The sequence below is a fragment of the Tachypleus tridentatus genome, unplaced genomic scaffold, assembly GCF_004210375.1.
Source record: "Tachypleus tridentatus isolate NWPU-2018 unplaced genomic scaffold, ASM421037v1 tig00692599_pilon, whole genome shotgun sequence".
NCBI lineage: Eukaryota > Metazoa > Arthropoda > Merostomata > Xiphosura > Limulidae > Tachypleus > Tachypleus tridentatus.
In genome coordinates, this window is record NW_027467908.1 from 20,780 (window position 1) to 42,761 (window position 21,982).

Consider the following 21,982-nt stretch of genomic DNA (forward strand, 5'->3'; position numbering starts at 1 on the left):
AGACACTTTATTGACCAGTATACTCCTACAGTTGTCCAGGCACTTTACACACCAGTATACTCCTACAGTGGTCCAGGAACTTTACACAACAGTATACTCCTACAGTGGTCCAGACACTTTACACAACAGTATACTCCTACAGTGGTTCAGACACTTTACACAACAGTATACTACTACAGTGGTCCAGACACTTTACACACCTGTATACTCCTACAGTGGTCCAGACACTTTACACACCAGTATACTCCTACAGTGGTCCAGGAACTTTACACAACAGTATACTCCTACAGTGGTCCAGACACTTTACACAACAGTATACTCCTACAGTGGTTCAGACACTTTACACAACAGTATACTACTACAGTGGTCCAGACACTTTACACAACAGTATACTCCTACAGTGGTCCAGATACTTTACACACCAGTATACTCCTATAGTTGTCCAGGCACTTTACACAACAGTATACTCCTGCAGTGGTCCAGACACTCTACACACCAGTATACTCCTACAGTGGTCCAAGCACTTTACACAACAGTATACTCCTACAGTGGTCCAGACACTTTATACACCAGTACACTCCTATATTGGTTCAAACACTTTTTACACCAGTACACTCCTACAGTGGTTTAGACACTTTATTAACCAGTATACTCCTACAGTGGTCCAGATACTTTACACACCAGTATACTCCTACAGTTGTCCAGGCACTTTACACAACAGTATACTCCTACAGTGGTCCAGACACTTTACACAACAGTATTCTACTACAGTGGTTCAGGCACTTTACACAACAGTATACTCCTACAGTGGTCCAGACACTTTATACACCAGTACACTCCTACAGTGGTCCAGACACTTTACACACCAGTATACTCCTACAGTGGTCCAGACACTTTACACAACAGTATACTCCTACAGTGGTCCAGGCACTTTACACAACAGTATACTATTACAGTGGTTCATACACTTTACACAACAGTATACTCCTACAGTGGTTCAGACACTTTACACAACAGTATACTCCTACAGTGGTCCAGACACTTTACACACCAGTACACTACTACAGTGGTCCAGACACTTTACATAACAGTATACTCCTACAGTGGTTCAGACACTTTACACAACAGTATTCTACTACAGTGGTCCAGACACTTTACACAACAGTATATTCCTACAGTGGTCCAGACACTTTATACACCAGTACACTCCTATAGTGGTTCAAACACTTTATACACCAGTACACTCCTACATTGGTTAAGACACTTTATTGACCAGTATACTCCTACAGTTGTCCAGGCACTTTACACAACAGTATACTCCTACAGTGGTCCAGACACTTTATACACCAGTACACTCCTATAGTGGTTCAAACACTTTATACACCAGTGCACTCCCACAGTGGTCCAGACACTTTACAGACCAGTATACTGCTTCAGTGGTCCAGGCACTTTACACAACAGTATACTCCTACAGTGTTCCAGACACTTAATACACCAGTACACTCCTATAGTGGTCCAGACCTTTACACACCAGTATACAACTTTTGTGGTCCAGATACTTTATACACCAGTACACTCCTATAGTGGTTCAAACACTTTATACACCAGTATACTCCTACAGTGGTCCAGGAACTTTACACAACAGGATACTCCTACAGTGGTCCAGACACTTTACACAACAGTATACTCCCACAGTGGTCCAGATACTTTACACACCAGTATACTCCCACAGTGGTCCATATACTTTATACACCAGTGCTACAATAATTCAGGTACTTTACATCTGTATATTTTAATATTATAATGATTAAAACCGATGACAGAGCACTTCGTGACACATTGCATCGGTTTAAATAAGCTTAAACATACAATACATTGGTTGAGACACTTAACATCAGTATACTTCAATACTGCAATATTCCAGGCACTGCACACAGTATAATCCAGTGTTACAGTTATCTACACACTTTACAGCAGTGTAGTCCAGATACTTTACACTAGTATAACTTAATGTTACAATGGTCCATACGTAAGCTTTATCAGTTCGGATGCTGTGTGGTGACTTATAGTAAAACTGTGTTAATTCATTTACATGTTACATCCGTTCAAATAAAACTGCCATAATTCAATCACACGCTTTACTAGTTCAGGTATCACACTGGCTTAGCTAAACACAACAGTTGTTCAAAAACACGTGTTATACAAGATTAAATAAACATTATACGTTTCAGTTATATGCTTCATTGGCTTAGAACAATACAGTTGCTCACTCACATGTTACATTCGTATTTTGAGACATCATGGTTTCAGTCACGTGCTATATCTGTTTCGACACACACTTGTTCAGCCACATATCACATATGTTTTGACACATTCATGTTCAGGTACTTGTTACATTCATTTCGGTACATCGGTTTTCAGACACACGTATCATTTATTCAGTCACATCTATCGTCGTCTAAGAACAACGCTGCAGTTGTTCGGTGACATGTTCCATTATTTCAAACACCGCGTCGTTATAATGTAACATATTTCAAAATAAACACCACTCATATATTATACATCTCTACAGAATTACCTTGACTAGGCTTCGCCACGAGTAGTAGTTTATTAAGGGTCTAAATGAAACATGTTAGTGTATTCGAAGGAAAGCCTAACTAGGAATCTTTTACCCACTGGAGGAAAGCTCTTTCTAAATGCATCACTATAGCCTTTATAGTATATCCATTTTCAACTATAATGTGATGAAAAATATGTTCTCGGGAGTGATTTTGTTAATCGAACTTTCGTAATTCAAATAATGACAGCTGTGTAATAAATACGTTGAAAACGTTCTACACACAGTATTTTGTTTCTGTTGGCTTTTTCTAGCGTTAATGAAGTAATAAAACTTTCCTGAGCATCGTTTAGTTGTCGTCGTTAAATTAAATTATAGTTGGCGTCGTTAAGTGACGAAATTGAAGTATAGTTGGCATAGTTAAAAGACAAAATTCAAAACTTTAAGTCATTTTGATGAAGTGATGGCGTGTATCTTATGAAAATAAAGACATGAAATAAGTAAACTCAGGGTAGTTAGTGTGAGTAATAAATGGTCACACTTTGTTACACAAGCATTCGCATCCTTCTAACATCTTGGGTCGCGGGTTCGAATTCCCGTCGCATCAAACATGCTCGCCCTTTCAGCCTTGGATGCGTTATAATGTGACGGTCAATCCCACTATTCGTTGGTAAAAGAGTAGCCCAACAGTTGGCTGTGGGTGGTGATGACTAGCTGCCTTCCTTCTAGTCTTACACTGCTAAGTTAGGGACGGCTGGTGCAGATAGCTCTCGTGTAACTTTGCGCGAAATTCAAAAAACAAACAAACCTTTCAACGTAAGCTACTCTGAGCAACGTTTTGATATGAATCTCTGCGAAAGATTTACGAAGTACGTGAAACGTTAGGAACGCACTTCCTGAAACGTTTAGTATCAAAAAGAATACTACATATAAATATATACGTGTACTAATGTTTCTTTTTCCAGAATACGAATAGGTAATGTAATATATGTATTTCAAGACGTCTTGACCTCCTCTTTATAATTTGCTGATTTGTTCTATTTTTCTCATACGTTTTTTTTCAGAAGACAAACCCGCAGACTACACACCAGTTTACAACAGTCATAAGTACACCCTCTTACCCAACGGATCACTTCTCGCCCATTCAGCTGGCAAATCCGAAGAAGGCTATTATCTCTGTGAAGCCCGAAATGGGTATGGCGGAAACCTCAACAAATTGATCAACCTTACAGTACACCGTAGGTAACGCTTAGTGGACCCCGATGTAAAAAACCGTTTATAGAGAGCGAAACGTTATTGTATTTTTGTTTTGTTTTCTGACTTTATGGGATTTCACCAATATCTGTCTTCCATCTTCTCTTCTCTCACGTGTGTTGTCACTAAATCATAATTATTTTTATCTAAGTTTGAATTTTTAGTATCACGTCACAAACACACACAGTTGGAAGTTTCATATGTTTTTGTTTTTACATTTAAGAACGATTAAATATACAAACAAAAGTTTGCCTCGATTCTGAACCTCGAGTTATGTATTTTAGATATAAAAAAAAATTGGCAAGTGACAGGGTAAACACCTGAACCATTAACAGCTTTTAAGTTCTTTAGAATAAATTTTAATGTTGCTTTTGTCTAATAAACAAATCTAATGAACAAAATAACATTAAATTGTAACTGGCTGACGAAAGAAAACCTTTTTTTGAATAAGATAACTCTCAATGTTCTTAAGTACACTACTATTTGACTTGGTAAGGCCTGTAAAAGGAAACCAGACGATTCAATAGAAGTCGTAGGTAACTGTACAACACTCTGTAGGGGTTGCTTCTTTTGCTCTGGCCCGGCATGGCTAAGCGTGTTTAGGCGTGCGACTCGTACTCTGAGGGTCGCGGGTTCGCATCTCCATCGCGCCAAATATGCTGACCCCTTCAGCCGTGGAGGCGTTATAATATGACGGTCAATCCCACTTTTTGTTGGTAAAAGAGTAGCCCAAGAATTGGCGGTGGGTGGTGATGACTAGCTGCCTTTCCTCTAGTCTTACACTGCTAAATTAGGTCAGCTAGCACAGATAGCCCTCGAGTAGCTTTGTGCAAAATTAAAAAAAAAAAATCTTTTGCTCTACTCTCTTCTGCAGTTCATCTAATTAAAATGGAAGTGGCACCATATTCTGTGTAAATATTTTAAATTCTTTCTCATACGAGAAAGACTTTTGTGTCCCTGTTAAACGTATAGGGTTCAGGAATCTCCTTCTTGTTGTAAAATGTTGATGGAAACAGCACTAGTCTGGGTCATTAATATATAGAAACTTTATCATAAAATGTTGGAAGAAACAGCACCAATATGGGCCATTAACGTAAAGAAACCTTTATGGTAAAATGTTGCTGAAATCAGACAGCACAAATTTAAACCATTAAAATATATAGAGATCTGTATGGTAAAACGTTGGTAGAAACCTCACTTAACTGAACACATTATGGATGAACAATGAACCTTCTTCAGTGTTTCGTATCCTCATTCGTGCCTCACTGTATTTCCACACAGTTTGCGTGTATGCGTTTTCTGCCTTTAAATACATCAATCTTTCAAAACATAATTTTCTTTTCGAACTGTTCTTGTTTGGGCTGCGAAAAATATCACGTGACTTAATACTGAGCCTAGAAAACAAGTAATGACAAATATTTCACGTTTACTTAGTTAACATAGAGACATACGATCTTTTGACTAGTATCACTTTGGGTAAAATAGAGATTCGCAAACTTGTGTCTCCTCCCCTCTCCGGTGGATTGGTGATAAACTTGAGGGCTTAACATCGGGGTTCGATATCTGTAAATGTGACAGAGTAGGTAGTCCATTGTGCAGCTTTACGGCTAAGAACAACACACGTGACGTCATTGGAGAATGTTCAATTAAAAAGCCATAAATCTCTAAATACAAGTAACATACGTTTCTTTTGAAACATAATCACTTTTGAAACGCAAGTAAGAAATGATTAGAAAAAAAAACAACACAGAATAATAGCAAGCTCTGAACACGAGACAGTTGCGAAGAAAAACAATCGCTATCGAATCACAGCTCAGTAACAGAACAGAAACCAATACGAACGTTGTCCTGAAGGTATTAACTATGTTGTGACAAGAAACGTGGGTGGAAAGATGAATATCAAAACCCATATTCTAAAAACAAAAACGACAACAACAAACGGCGAAACCGAATGAAAACAACAACTAATTTCTGAAACATAAAAATCAGAACATTTTGTTCTCTGTTATTTGCCACGCAATAGTCTTTATTGCTCTGATTGGTCGAACGTAATGTGTATTTATTGATTTGGCCAATCACAGAAGACAATATCACAGGCAGCTGACTCTAGTGGATATTTTTAATGATAGAGTAGAAAATTTAGTGTGATTCTTATGGATGTAGACAGATAAAAAGGTATTTCTCGGTAGCACTTATAAACTGTAGACAATCAGTAGAGTTTGGCAAGTTTGTTCAATCAATGCATTTCGTTTTGGCAGAAGTAAACAGATCCCAGTTAAGGGTTAGATTGCTACAATTATACATCACTCAATTAGATCTACTGATCACCCCTCAAAACTAATCCAAAGGTAGGAATAGTCAGAGACACATTTATATTTTATTTATATTATCGTGTTAAATTATAAACTGAAGAATTTTAAAATTTGGTATCAATGTGTCAGTTAAAATGCTATTTAAGTAGAAGCTGAGAGGAATTTATTTTCACTGGAAGATCCAGTTCATGTGGAGGTTTTGCTTATAATATTCGGATGTAAAGTCCAATGTTCTTTTTTCTTTAAAAAAAAACACACAAAATTTCCCAGTTTGTGATAAGATTGGTATATGCGTCAGCTAGGACTAGTGCAAGTGCTATTAGCATAGTCTGAACGTACGTTGAGATGAGCTATTTAGTTATTATGTAAGAAAATATTAGTCTTATTGGGTCTATACTACAAGATTCTTTGTGAATACATGCTACACTTGTTGAGTTATACGTCACATCGGTTAGATAAACAATATAGTCGTTACATAGGGTTAAATATATTTTTAATTTTTCACTATCCACACGGATGCGGTCTTTGAGGTGAAGCTTGACAGGTACTGAATATACTGAGAAATCTTGTATTTGGTACTAGCAAGCCAGTTTCAAATTCGTGTGATAACACAAAATATTCGCCGTACTTTAAGCTGTGGGTGCGTTATAAGAGTGACGGTCAATTCTTTAGTGGCTTTCGTGGGTAGGAGTTTGCTGCTGGCTAGCTGCCTTTTTATACGGACAATTGTTACAAATTTGGAATAGAGACACATAACCTTAGCAACTTTATCCTCGCTTAGCATTTTATTAAAGTCCAAGGCCCGGCATGGCCAGGTAGGTTAAGACGTTCGATTCGTAATCTGAGGGTCGCGGGTTCCCATCCTCGTCGCACCACACATGCTCGCCCTTTCAGCCGTGGGGGCGTTATAATGTGACAGTCAATCCCCCCTATTCGTTGGTAAAAGAGTAGCCCAAGAGTTCGCGGTGGGTGGTGATTCTAGTTGCCTTCCCTCTAGTCTTCAACTGCTAAATTATAGACGGCTAGCGCAGATAGCCCTCGAGTAGCTTTGCCAGAAATTAAACAAACAAACATTAAAGTCCAAGAAAGGAATGTTTGTTATAAATGACTTAAATATTCAAATCCTTCAATGACTATTTGTTTTAGGTAAGATATCAAAATCAATACAATTTTAAGCTTTACAAACAACTACACGTAAAACAGATTTTTACCATTATAAATCCAGTATACCTTGTTTGTGATACTGTGTACATAAACTTGGGAAAATGGGCTTAATTTGTTTAAATTTCGCGCAAAACTACATGAGAGCAAGCTGTCCCTAATTTAGCAGAGAAAGACTAGCGAGAAGGCAACTAGTTTCTTATCACCCACCGCTAACTCTTAGACTACTCTTTTAGCAACCTATAGTGAGATTGATCGTCACATAATAACGCCTCAGCAGCTTAAAAGGGCGAGCATATTTGGTAGGATGAGTATTCCAACCTGCGACCCTCAAACTGCAAGTTTAGCTCCCTAACCACCTGGCCATGCTGGGTCTACAAAAAAACAACCTAAAAGAGGTTTATATTTCTGTTACGAAAGCTTATCTTGACATTTGCAAGTTAATGTAAATAGCTTTTGGCCCCAGTAGCTCAGCGGTATGTCTGCGGACTTACAACGCTAAAAATCGGGTTTCGATACAAGTGGTGGGCAGAGCACAGATAACCCATTGTGCAGCTTTGTGCTTAATTCAAAACAACAATAACAGCAAATAGCTTTTTAGGCATATTTTAACGATTTAGAATAAGAAAGGAGTGCAAGGCGTGAATAGCTTCGTCTAACTTATAATACACACGGTCATTCGGGCAACGAGGACATATTGGTCCATCTCCGCTGTCCAGTTCTGTAAGCCAAAATAAAACCATTAACTAAAAAAAATAAGGTAGTTAGTACCATCATTCATATATCTATCAAGTTTTTTAACTCACTCAAATTTACTGCCTCTATAACATCAGAGGGCAATCAGTTCCATTTGCCAACCATCCTATCTGGAATTAAAATTGCCTGAGCTGAAGATGGCTTCTTCCTTGCCTAAATCAATATCTGTGTCCCCCAGTTATATAATTCTCGCTCTTAGGTATGAAAAATGTTGATATATCAATATTATCAATTCTTGTTACAATCTTAAACCCTTCACTCAGATCCTCTCCAACTATTCTTTTTTTTTTTCTTCAAAAGAAAACAATTTTAAGGATGCTAATATTTCCTCATATGACAACCTCTCCCTCTAAGTTAACATATGGTAATTTATGTGGTACTTTGTGTGGTACTTTATGTGGTACTTTGTCAAATGCTTTTTGAAAATCCAGATACACCAAATCTACACGCTTTTCCTCACCTACATATAAAGTAACATTTTTAAAACATATCAAAAGATTTTTAAGGAAAGATTTTCCCTCAGTGAAACCATGTTGACTATCCGAAAAAAAAATTCTCAGTTTGCTAAATGCCTTTGCAAAGTATATTTTATCAGACTTTCCAAATCTCTTGCCAGACTTGATGTAAGAATAATAAGCCTGGGACAACTTCTATTACCTCCTTTGAAGATAGGAGTGACATTAGGTAATCTGTTGGTAGAAGTGACATTAGATGATCTGTTGGTAGGAGTGACATTAGATAATCTGTTGGTAGGAGTGACATTAGATAATGTGTTGGTAGGAGTGACATTAGATAATGTGTTGGTAGGAGTGACATTAGATAATGTGTTGGTAGGAGTGACATTAGATAATGTGTTGGTAGGAGTGACATTAGATAATCTGTTGGTAGGAGTGACATTAGATAATATGTTGGTAGGAGTGACATTAGATGATCTGTTGGTAAGAGTGACATTAGATAATCTGTTGGTAGGAGTGACATTGGATGATCTGTTGGTAGGAGTGACATTAGATAATCTGTTGGTAGGAGTGACATTAGATGATCTGTTGGTAGGTGACATTAGATAATCTCTGTTGGTAGGAGTGACATTGGATAATCTGTTGGTAGGAGTGACATTAGATAATGTGTTGGTAGGAGTGACATTAGATGATCTGTTGGTAGGAGTGACATTAGATAATCTGTTGGTAGGAGTGACATTAGATAATGTGTTGGTAGGAGTGACATTAGAATAATGTGTTGGTAGAGTGACATTAGATAATCTGTTGGTAGGAGTGACATTAGATAATCTGTTGGTAGGGTGACATTAGATAATCTGTTGGTAGGAGTGACATTAGATGATCTGTTGGTAGGAGTGACATTAGATGATCTGTTGGTAGGAGTGACATTAGATAATCTGTTGGTAGGAGTGACATTAGATGATCTGTTGGTAGTGTGACATTAGATAATCTGTTGGTAGAAGTGACATTAGATAATCTGTTGGTAGGAGTGACATTAGATAATCTGTTGGTAGGAGTGACATTAGATGATCTGTTGGTAGGAGTGACATTAGATGATCTGTTGGTAGAGTGACATTAGATAATCTGTTGGTAGGAAGTGACATTAAATAATCTGTTGGTAGAAGTGACATTAGATAATCTGTTGGTAGGAGTGACATTAGATAATCTGTTGGTAGAAGTGACATTAGAGATGATCTGTTGGTAGGAGTGACATTAGATAATCTGTTGGTAGGAGTGACATTAGATGATCTGTTGGTAGGTGTGACATTAGATAATCTGTTGGTAGGAGTGACATTAGATAATCTGTTGGTAAGAGTGACATTAGATAATCTGTTGGTAGGAGTGACATTAGATAATCTGTTGGTAGGAGTGACATTAGATAATCTGTTGGTAGGAGTGACATTAGATGATCTGTTGGTAGGAGTGACATTAGATGATCTGTTGGTAGGAGTGACATTAGATAATCTGTTGGTAGGAGTGACATTAGATAATCTGTTGGTAGGAGTGACATTAGATAATCTGTTGGTAGGAGTGACATTAGATAATCTGTTGGTAGAAGTGACATTAGATGATCTGTTGGTAGGAGTGACATTAGATAATCTGTTGGTAGAGTGACATTAGATGATCTGTTGGTAGAAGGGCATTAGATAATCTGTTGGTAGGAGTGACATTAGATAATCTGTTGGTAGAAGTGACATTAGATGATCTGTTGGTAGGAGTGACATTAGATAATCTGTTGGTAGAAGTGACATTAGATGATCTGTTGGTAAGAGTGACATTAGATAATCTGTTGGTAGGAGTGACATTAGATAATCTGTTGGTAGGAGTGACATTAGATAATCTGTTGGTAGGAGTGACATTAGATGATCTGTTGGTAAGGTGACATTAGATGATCTGTTGGTAGGAGTGACATTAGATAATCTGTTGGTAGGGTGACATTAGATGATCTGTTGGTAGGAGTGACATTAGATGATCTGTTGGTAGGAGTGACATTAGATGATCTGTTGGTAGGTGTACAGATCATCCGGTAGATTAGATAATCTGTTGGTAGAAGTGACATTAGATAATCTGTTGGTAGGAAGTGACATTAGATAATCTGTTGGTAGGAGTGACATTAGATAATCTGTTGGTAGGAGTGACATTAGATGATCTGTTGGTAGGAGTGACATTAGATAATCTGTTGGTAGGAGTGACATTACCAGATAATCTGTTGGTAGGAGTGACATTAGATAATCTGTTGGTAGGAGTGACATTAGATGATCTGTTGGTAGGAAGTGACATTAGATAATCTGTTGGTAGGAGTGACATTAGATAATCTGTTGGTAGAAGTGACATTAGATGATCTGTTGGTAGGAGTGACATTAGATTAAAATAATCTGTTGGTAGGAAGTGACATTGAGATGATCTATTGGTAGGAAGTAGCATTAGATAATCTGTTGGTAGGAAGTGACATTAGAATAATCTGTTGGTAGTGAAGTGACATTAGATGATCTGTTGGTAGAGGTGACATTAGATGATCTGTTGGTAGGAGTGACATTAGATGATCTGTTGGTAGGAGTGACATTAGATGATCTGTTGGTAGCAGTAGCATTAGATGATCTGTTGGTAGGAGTGACATTAGATGATCTGTTGGTAGGAGTGACATTGGATAATCTGTTGGTAGGAGTGACATTAGATAATCTGTTGGTAGGAGTGACATTAGATAATCTGTTGGTGAGTGACATTAGATGATCTGTTAGTAGGTAGCATTAAAGATGTCTGCCGGCAGTGGTTAATATTGGTAGAGTGACATTAGATATCTGTTGGTAGGAGTGACATTAGATAATCTGTTGGTAGGAGTGACATTAGATAATCTGTTGGTAGGAGACATTAGATGATCTATTGGTACTGTGATGAGTGACATTAGATAATCTGTTGGTAGAGTGACATTAGATGATCTGTTGGTAGGAGTGACATTAGATAATCTGTTGGTAGGAGTGACATTAGATAATCTGTTGGTAGGAGTGACATTAGATGATCTGTTGGTAGGAGTGACATTAGACAAATCTGTTGGTAGGAGTGACATTAGATAATCTGTTGGTAGGAGTGACATTAGATGATCTGTTGGTAGGAGTGACATTAGATAATCTGTTGGTAGGAGTGACATTAGATAATCTGTTGGTAGGAGTGACATTAGATGATCTGTTGGTAGGAGTGACATTAGACGATCTGTTGGTAGGGTGACATTAGATGATCTATCTGCAGTAAAGCAGTAGCATTAGATAATCTGTTGGGGAGTGACATTATGACAATCTAATTGGTAGGAGTGACATTAGTAATGATCTGTTGGTAGAAGTGACATTAGATGATCTGTTGGTAGCAGTGACATTAGATAATCTGTTGGTGAGTGACATTAGCAATAATCTATTTGGTAGGAGTGACATTAGATGATCTGTTGGTAGGAGTGACATTAGATGATCTGTTGGTAGGGTGACATTAGATGATCTGTTGGTAGGAGTGACATTAGAATAATCTGTTGGTAGGGTGACATTAGATAATCTGTTGGTAGGAGTGACATTAGATGATCTGTTAGTAGAATTAGTGACATTAGATAATCTGTTGGTAGGAGTGACATTAGATAATCTGTTGGTAGGAGTGACATTAGATGATCTGTTGGTAGGAGTGACATTAGATGATCTTTTGGTAGGAGTGACATTAGAAATAATCTGTTGGTAAGAGTAGCATTAGATGATCTGTTGGTAGGTGTGACATTAATAATCTGTTGGTAGGAAGTGACATTAGAATAATCTGTTGGTAGGAAGTGACATTAGATAATCTGTTGGTAGGAGTGACATTAGATGATCTGTTGGTAGGAGGTGACATTAGAATAATCTGTTGGTAGGAGTGACATTAGATGATCTATTGGTAGGAGTAGCATTAGATAATCTGTTGGTAGGAGCTGACATTAGATAATCTGTTGGTAGGAGTGACATTAAATGATCTGTTGGTAGGTGTGACATTAGATAATGTGTTGGTAGGAGTGACATTAGATGATCTGTTGGTAGGAGTGACATTAGATAATCTGTTGGTAGGAGTGACATTAGATGATCTCTTGGTAGGAGTGACATTAGATAATCTGTTGGTAGGAGTGACATTGGATAATGTGTTGGTAGGAGTGACATTAGATAATCTGTTGGTAGGAGTGACATTGGATAATGTGTTGGTAGGAGTGACATTAGATGATCTGTTGGTAGGAGTGACATTAGATGATCTGTTAGTAGGAGTGGCATTAGATAATCTGTTGGTAGGAGTGACATTAGATGATCTGTTGGTAGGAGTGACATTAGATGATCTGTTGGTAGGTGTGACATTAGATAATCTGTTGGTAGAAGTGACATCGATAATCTGTTGGTAGGAAGTGACATTAGATAATCTATTGGTAGTGACATTAGATAATCTGTTGGTAGGAGTGACATTAGATGATCTGTTGGTAGGAGTGACATTAGATGATCTGTTGGTAGGAGTGACATTAGATAATCTGTTGGTAGGAGTGACATTAGATGATCTGTTAGTAGGAGTGGCATTAGATAATCTGTTGGTAGGAGTGACATTAGATAATCTGTTGGTAGGAGTGACATTAGATAATCTGTTGGTAGGAGTGACATTAGATAATCTGTTGGTAGGAGTGACATTAGATGATCTGTTGGTAGGTGTGACATTAGATAATCTGTTGGTAGGAGTGACATTAGATAATCTGTTGGTAGGAGTGACATTAGATCTCTTTGGTAGGAGTGACATTAGATGATCTGTTGGTAGGAGTGACATTAGATGATCTGTTGGTAGGAGTGACATTAGATAATCTGTTGGTAGGAGTGACATTAGATAATCTGTTGGTAGGAGTGACATTAGATGATCTGTTGGTAGGAGTGACATTAGATGATCTGTTGGTAGGAGTGACATTAGATAATCTGTTGGTAGGAGTGACATTAGATAATCTGTTGGTAGGAGTGACATTAGATAATCTGTTGGTTGGAGTGACATTAGATGATCTGTTGGTAGGAGTGACATTAGATGATCTGTTGGTAGGAGTGACATTGGATAATGTGTTGGTAGATGTTCATTATTTTCAGCCAACTTTCTTCATACATCCTTCTGGATGCCTTAATTTCCTGTTTGACGAACTTTCATGATCTTGTATCTTCTATAACAACAGTCAATTTAAATTTCTTAAATTTGTTATGCTTTTCTTTAATTTTATCTCTTATATCCTTTGTGAGCAAACCTGGTTTTGTATTTGCAGCTACCATATTCTCTGTTTAAGAAATATATTTGTTTTGAATATTGAAATTTATTCGTTAAAAATTTTCCACAATTGCTCAGTGTTTTAAGACTCAGTTCACAGCGGATAATTTTTGTTGCATTCATTCAGAATATGCATTTTTGAAATTTATAATACAAATATCATTATTCCTGATTTCCATATGTAGCAAAATATCAATCCTAATATAGCAATGATTACTTGTACCTAGTTTTCCCCAATTTCAACCCTCTCTACCATTTATATGTTAGATGTTAACAATAAATCTAAATTAACATTATTTCTAGTATTTTCCACGACCAATTGGTGAAGATGTCCATCTTGAACAGCTTACAGAAATCTTTTTCTCCCTCAAGGTTTAACCCTAATATTTCCCAATCATTATGTCTGAAATTAAAATATCAAAATGATGACTTTATTAACAGCTGAAATCTTAATATCACTGTAGAGTTTCTCACTAATTTCATCAGTTTTCATCTGGTGGTCTGTTTCCTTTAACAATCTCAACAGAAACCCAAATGTATTCAACCTCTGTGCTATTATCCATAATATTCTCAACTTCAACAGGACGTAACTCACACTATAACCATAGATACTTCCACCTCTCTATACTATTATATCACTATTAAATAACCCATGACCATGTATTTCAAAATCATCCACATTTAACTATGTTTCAGTTATTCCAATTGAATAAAAATATTCTATTCCTAAAATCATCTATTTAATTTCTTATACTTCTAACATTACCATAGTAACAGATAAGCCTAGTCTTTTATATTGATTTCCTATGCTAAACTTTCCTCTACATCTCAGTTTTGTTTCAATCAGTTTATCTTTGCTCTCACCACAACCTCGTCCTAGTTTAAAATTTCCCTTACAGCTAAATGAATAGCCATTGTAAACATTTCAGGATATTTCTCACTTAAATGTAAACCATCCATTTCAAAGCGTTTCCTTATTTTCACTGGACTAATTCCACAAGTCCAACCAGATAGCCTGCTTCTCCTTACATATTAATTTCCGCCTAGCATTTAGCCCTAGTAACCTACACAAAACTTTATACCCTCAGAAAGAAATATCTTGGCAACATCCATGACACAATTAATTTATGGCATTTATCTTTAAATGCTTTCATCAACCATTGTACTTATCAATCAGCTCCGCTGACTTACCGTTCCCTCTATCTTTAGCCCACACGTGCGCAACAAAACTGATTTGTTGTCAGTCCCATTTATTCAGTCCTCGTGTGTCTTAAAAGGCTTAACTAACTTACGTCTTTTAATTGTTCTTAAAGTTAGCATTATAATTTGTAAATTAGTTTTCATTTTAAGTGTCATAATTATTAATTTTTTTCTTCTCTGCAGTGCCTCCGAAGTTCGACATCAAATTTAAATCTCAGTCAGTGCAAACGGGCCAATCAGCGGAGCTTTCGTGTTCAGCGACTGGGAATCAACCTATCAAATTTGTTTGGAAAAAGACAACCATTTTCTCACAAACAGTTCTAGACACCAGTAAATATCTTATATTATACACATAACAATAATCAGCGTTATGAACAAAACCAGTTTACATATATTTATATTATCACAATGTGGTAACTCCGCATTCTCTTTTAAATGCATAATCGACGAACATATATTTTATGAAATATAATTTTAAATATATATATATATGTATATTGTCACTGCTCGTTATTTATAATAGTTTGGCAATTCTTTTCTACTTTTTTAAAAAAAATTCAAGACATTTTTTTTTAAATGAAAAGGCACTACAAGTATTCCATAAAAATATAAAATAAAATTCAAATTCGCTGACATTACATACAAATAGGATTTTTTTTTTCGGTTGAAATTTGGTGAGGTTCAGGCTGTTTTCGCGTTACTGAAAAGGTATTTTCGTCGTTTTTATTCGCCTGAGGCTTAGGTTTCGGTTAGCGTAATCGTCTAATAGCATCGTTTGAATTTGCCGAGCGGCTGGCAGTGTGATTATGTGAAGGTATAGATAGCTGCACGTGTGATCTTCGGAGAATAATAAAATCAAGCATTCCAAACTGCGATAAAGACATAAAACTAGTCGAAACAAAACTGAAACTCATCAACAGAAAGAAACTGAAACCATAGCACGTGAAACTTTGGTAAAGCTACTTTGAAAGAAAAGATCAATAAAACTTTCAAACGTACCATTTTAATTTCTAAGACATCACAGAAAAGCAATATACCAGCTCTTTACTATAACTGCTATTGCTAGCGGTAGAACGCCGGAAACCAGAAATTATTAAGGGACAACAGAAACAACCATCATACTAAAAAGGCTTTAATAACACCTGAGGAATGCTGGTTTTACATGCTATACACAAAAGATGACTTTACACGAACGACTATTATATACTAACTACTTATCTGCAGGTTTAATCTGTCTCTTATGATCCATAAAATGTACGGATAACATTTTTTATAGCATGCATCAATATTTAGATTTTTGAAACGAGTGTTCGTATATTTTTTCCATAGGAAAAAGTGTTCGTAAGACAAAAGAACAAATTATAAGCATTCTGTTATTTTAAGATTCAATATATTACCAACAGAAAGTTCATCTGTATTTTATTACTAAACTTTTAAGAAACCTCATGTTTTTTATTTAATGTCTGAATATTTTGGTTATGCCTTCGGATAAATATATGTATGTATAATATATATATATTAGTAATAAGATGCTCTTTCAATTGATTTGTTTTAAGTTTAGTGTCACTCTAGGAAAGTAACGCTATGAGAAATATCTGTTATGAGAAATGGAATAACATTTGGAATTGCAATATAGGGTTATTGGAATAACCCTATATTTGATATAGGGTTGAAAGATGGAGCATACTTAAGAAAAGTTACTATTGTATATTACATACAGACGTTTGTTTACTTTAAAACATTACGAAGAGCACGTTTGTTTTAAGTATATTCTTTAAGTTTTGAATTAAGAAAATTACGAATAAATGTAATTTTTCCTTTCGTTTATATTTCTTCTCTGTGTTACAGGTATTGATTCTTTGGTGTGAAAATTTAGATTTCCTTAGATTTCTCCTTTATTCGAAATTAGAGTCATTGATTAGTTCGTTTGTATTAGAGCAGAGCCACACAAGCCTATTTGCCGATGGCCCGGCAAGAGGAGGTTAGGACATTGGACTCACAATCTGAGGATCGCAGGATCGAATCCCCGTCACACCAAACATGCTCGTTCTTTCAGCCATGAGGGTGTTATAATAATGCGATCAATCCCACTATTTATTGGTAAAAAGTAGCTCAAGAGTTGGCGGTGAGTGGTGGTAAGTAGCTGCCTTCCCTCTAGTATTACACTGCTAAATTATGGAGGACTATCCCAGATAATTCTCTTGTAGCTTTGCGCGAAATTCCAAAACAAGCAAACAAGATACCTGCCGTGTCCACTGCGGGAATCGAACCCATATTAGTGCGTTGTGAGTCCGTAGACTTACTGCTGTCTCAGCAGAGGATTTTAACCGTTATAAACAGGAAACACTTACGCCATTTTAGATCTTGATTCTTTTCTCCCTATATCACTAACAGCCAGCATTATTTACCACAAGACGCCTATTCATTACTGATCTCCACACTGTTCTGGTTCGATTTTCGCGAATTAGCATCAGAATTTTTGTAAGAATCAATAAGTCGTCGCTCCATGTGGACAGAACCTGTTGTAAGGCGTTCTCTTCTTGTAAGGGTGATTTTGTCGTCATTTACGTTCCGGATCGACCAGGAATACGTAAATATTAGTTAGAATAAACAAACGAAAACATTTAACTGGCCTATTATAACTAGAGCTCTGTCGAAAGTTAAGCACAAAGTTACCCAATGGGCTGTTTGTGCTCTGCCATCCCAAGTATCGACACCCAGTTTTTTAGTGTTGTGAGTCCGCAGACATGCCGATGTACCATTAGGGCACTGCAAATAGATACTATGGCATCTTCCTTGTTTTCGAGTGACATGAGTTTTTTTTTAATATGCATCAAACCCACATTTTCGTCTTCAGGTTCTGTTTGCTTTTTTTTTTAAATTTCGTGCAAAGCTACACTAGGGCTATCTGCAATAACTGTCCCTAATAGAGCAGTGTAAGACTAGAATGAAAGCAGCTAGTCAACATCACCTACAATCAACTCTTGTGTTACTCTTTTACCAACGGATAGGAGATTGACTGTAACATTATAACGTTTCTATTGCTAGAAACGCGAGTATATTCGGTAAGACGGAGATATTTGGGCGTGACATTTTCGCTTAACGAATTATTTTATAACTTTCGTACTATTTATCATGGTATAACTATTTGACATAAACTAGGCATCATAATGAGTTCAATCCTTCAGTCTTCAAAGACCAACACACTTGCATATCTTTACCTCTTATGACTCCTTTTCTAACACACACCAGATATTTCCGGACTAGTTTGATCAATAATTGATAAGACTCAAGTACAAGTTATCATAAGATCAGGTAAAAAAAAATAAATAAATTACGTGCCACGATTAGTTAATTTTATAATACATCCCTCTATTCTTTCAAAATATTTACTAACTTCTGAAGTTGGTGTGGCGGCAATTATTCATCATAAGTGTGGAAACGTGAATACCTAAGCTGCTTATTTTTAGTTCATTTGTATGATAACTGTTTAATTAATTCAAAGTGAATGGGAAATGTTTGTTTTGTATTTGATATATCCGAATCAGGGTTTATGATAGTGAATATGCTGTACTCCGCAACCTCAACTGAAGTTACTGCCGAGTATGTGTCTCTGTTGTAACAAATGATTCCATTCAATCTTTCACCTGCGAGTTTGTTTCCTCGTATCAGTCAAACCACACCCCGTTTCTAAGTTCTAAATCACTTCATTTCTTCAAAAAGTAATCCAAATTATACGTTTATTAAAAGTGTCTAATCGTATACCATGTATATTTACTAACAAATCACTACTCAGTAAAACTTTAAGAATTGTTTGTTTGTTTGTTTGTTTTTGAATTTCGCACAAAGCTGCTCGAGGGCTATCTGTGCTAGCCGTCCCTAATTTAGCAGTGTAAGACTAGAGGGAAGGCAGCTAGTCATCACCACCCACCGCCAACTCTTGGGCTACTCTTTTACCAACGAATAGTGGGATTGACCGTCACATTATAACGCCCCCCCACGGCTGGGAGGGCGAGCATGTTTGGCGCGACGGGGATGCGAACCCGCGACCCTCAGATTACGAGTCGCACGCCTTAACATGCTTGGCCATGCCGGGCCAACTTTAAGAAAACCTAGCAATTATAACAGCATATCGTATAGGCGTATTGATTACTTTAATTCGTAACAATTCACCAGCCCTCTGTCCTTCACTGGTTGCGTTCCATGCCGTACGTTGCATATAAATGGTAATTCTGACATACTGATATTTATTTTGGTTTTTGAGGACCAAACACACAAACATTATTCAATTAGTGCAGCATCTCTGAACCTCATAAATTTTATAAACTAATACAAAAGCTACGAAAGAGAATTTTGACACTCTGAGATGGGACCTGGCATGGCCAAGCGCGTAAGGCGTGTGACTCGTAATCCGAGGGTCGCGGGTTCGAGCCCGAGTCGCGCTAAACATGCTCGCCCTCCCAGCCGTGGGGCGTATAATGTTACGGTCAATCCCACTATTCGTTGGTAAAAAAAGTAGCCCAGGAGTTGGTGGTGGGTGTTGATGACTAGCTGCCTTCCCTCTAGTCTTACACTGCTAAAGTACGGACAGCTACACAGATAGCCCTCGAGTAGCTTTGTGCGAAATTCCAAAACAAACAAACACTCTGATACGATTACAATTTTATCACATTCGTTTCAGAATACGTTAAATTTGTTATATTCGTTCTCCGTCACTCACCCCAAATTTGAAAATTTCACTATTCTTTATCTTGTTGTATTAATATTTTCTAGTTTATCTTTAAGTACCCGTTTGCATCAATGATAAGCACTTAAATGTTTGCCTTTGGAAATTTATCCACTGTAACTGGCAATTATTCATGACTGAGTCAAACTGTTCCACACTGATTCAGCGAATTTAACAGCTCTCCGTATTTAGTTACTGATATACATTTTCCATATTATTTGGAGCAACATTTTTGTTTCTTTTAAACATATATTTTAATCAGTTTTCAAATGCAGATGGTTTAGCTTTAATACGGAGACGGATTTTATCTGATCTGTGCTATTCCATTAGTTCACAAAACATGAATTCTTTTGGAGCTTGGTTGTCCTTTCTTTTGTCATCCAGTAATCAGCATATTGTGTCTCGAGTTCTCTTTTGTTAGAAGATCCTGGTGTTAGAATAGCAGTTACTTTAGAATAGCAGTTACTACTATTTTAGCAAAAACATTCTTCTACACTTAGGGTGGAATGCATCACTAATGCCAAACCTATCAAAACTAAGCCCAGAATGTTAGTCCTGAGGGTTTCACGGATCCTTCTGAGGTTCCAAAATGTAGTTATATAATTTTCGATTTCAGTATTAGAGGTCCTAGGTGGCAGTACTTTGTTTAAGTGTCCAAGTGTGTGAAATGGAAGAGTGTTCTACTTCAGTATCGTTTTGCAGTTGAAGACGTGGCTGGAAGGTTTAGGTAATCAGTAGTTCAATGTCTTTTTTTTGAAAATTTTTGTACTTATTGTGTATTTCATAGTTTCAACTGTTCATTCTTTACTGTAATTGTCTTTATGCAACAGAATACAACAGGCCTCTTTACTTCTATTATCGATATATATCGACTTCATATTCCTAATGTTTATGACAGAGATTGAAACATTTTCGCTTTTTTTCTCAAACATTTTGTCTTTATTGTTAAAATTAACTAGTTCCCAAACCTGTATTTCTTAGTATCTTGATCTCATGCAATCTCTTACCAGTTCACCGTTTAGTAATTCGTTAACCTTAAGATGACCTTAGAAGGTCAAACATTGTTCTCTATTTTATTAGTAAGTGTTAATACCCATACCAGCCATACCCATAAGTGTTAATACCCATACACAGTTTACCGTTTACTTTAATCTTTCAAATAAAGAGTAGTTTACTGACTGCTTACCATACATAAACAGCGTGGGCCATAACGAATTTACAATAATGCACTACAGATATTCAAGGAGCCAATTATAATTTCAGTTCATGTGCAAATTAACTGTGTATAAAATTTTCCGTGTTATTTTTTACTCTAGGGACTTGCCATGGGTTATCATATAAACTGACTCATATATGCTTTCAGTATTTAGACATTTAAAGTTCTAATGAACGATTCCAATGACATGGATACATTTACCGAAATTGGATAGAAGTAACCTTGCTTCTTAAGATATATTTTGTTTGTTTGTTCAATAGCAAACATTAAATTTTCACCCAAAAAAAACCTGTCTAGTACATTAAGACTAACAAATCAAATTGCACCAAATTACTCAAGTTTTAGTACAGGTTAAGATATTAAAGTATTTCCGTATTTCACAAATACATTGAATATCGTCCAGCAAAGCTGGGAATATCATGTGTTCAATAACCTCGTGAACACAGGAATTGATCATATCAGATCAAGTTAATATGAGAAGGGTCAGGCCCGGCATGGCCAGATGGTTAAGGCACTCGACTCGTAATCCGAGGGTCGGGGTTCGAATCCCCGTCCCACCAAAATGCTCGCCCTTTCATCTATGGGGCGTTATAATGTGATGATCAATCCCACTATTCGTTAGTAAAAGTAGCCCAAGAGTTGGTATTGGGTGGTGACGACTAGTTGCCTTCCTTCTAGTCTTACACTGCTAAATGACGGAAGGCTAGGGCAGAGAGCCCTCGTATGGCTTTGCGAAAAAAACAAACAAACAGACAAACAAGGAGGGTAAAGGAAGTGGGTTGCGCATAATTTACTGACATCGTAAGTGACATTATAATGTGACGGGCAATCCTACTATTCGTTGTAAAAAAACAAAAAATAGCCAAGAGTTAGTGTTGGGTGGTGACTAGCTGCCTTAGCATTAATTTCCGTACTTTTATCGCAGATATACTTTTAGTTCAATGTAATATTTTTCACCTGTAATTAAAAGACACGAAAACCAAAAATATTTGACACATTTATGTATTTAAAGAAAAAAACCAATCC

General features: G+C 36.7%; 1 protein-coding gene across 1 annotated transcript in view; it reads left to right on the plus strand.

The window, feature by feature from the left end:
• Positions 1–15,344, plus strand: part of LOC143243745 (cell adhesion molecule Dscam2-like) — a gene marked incomplete at its 3' end in the record, with an annotated part of 33,442 nt that extends 18,098 nt beyond the window's left edge. The window contains exons 3-4 of the mRNA XM_076487380.1: positions 3,622–3,795; positions 15,198–15,344. Of these exons, the coding sequence (XP_076343495.1) occupies positions 3,622–3,795; positions 15,198–15,344 (321 nt within the window). The remainder of the gene's footprint in view (positions 1–3,621; positions 3,796–15,197) is intronic.
• Between the last annotated feature and the right edge of the window lie 6,638 nt (positions 15,345–21,982).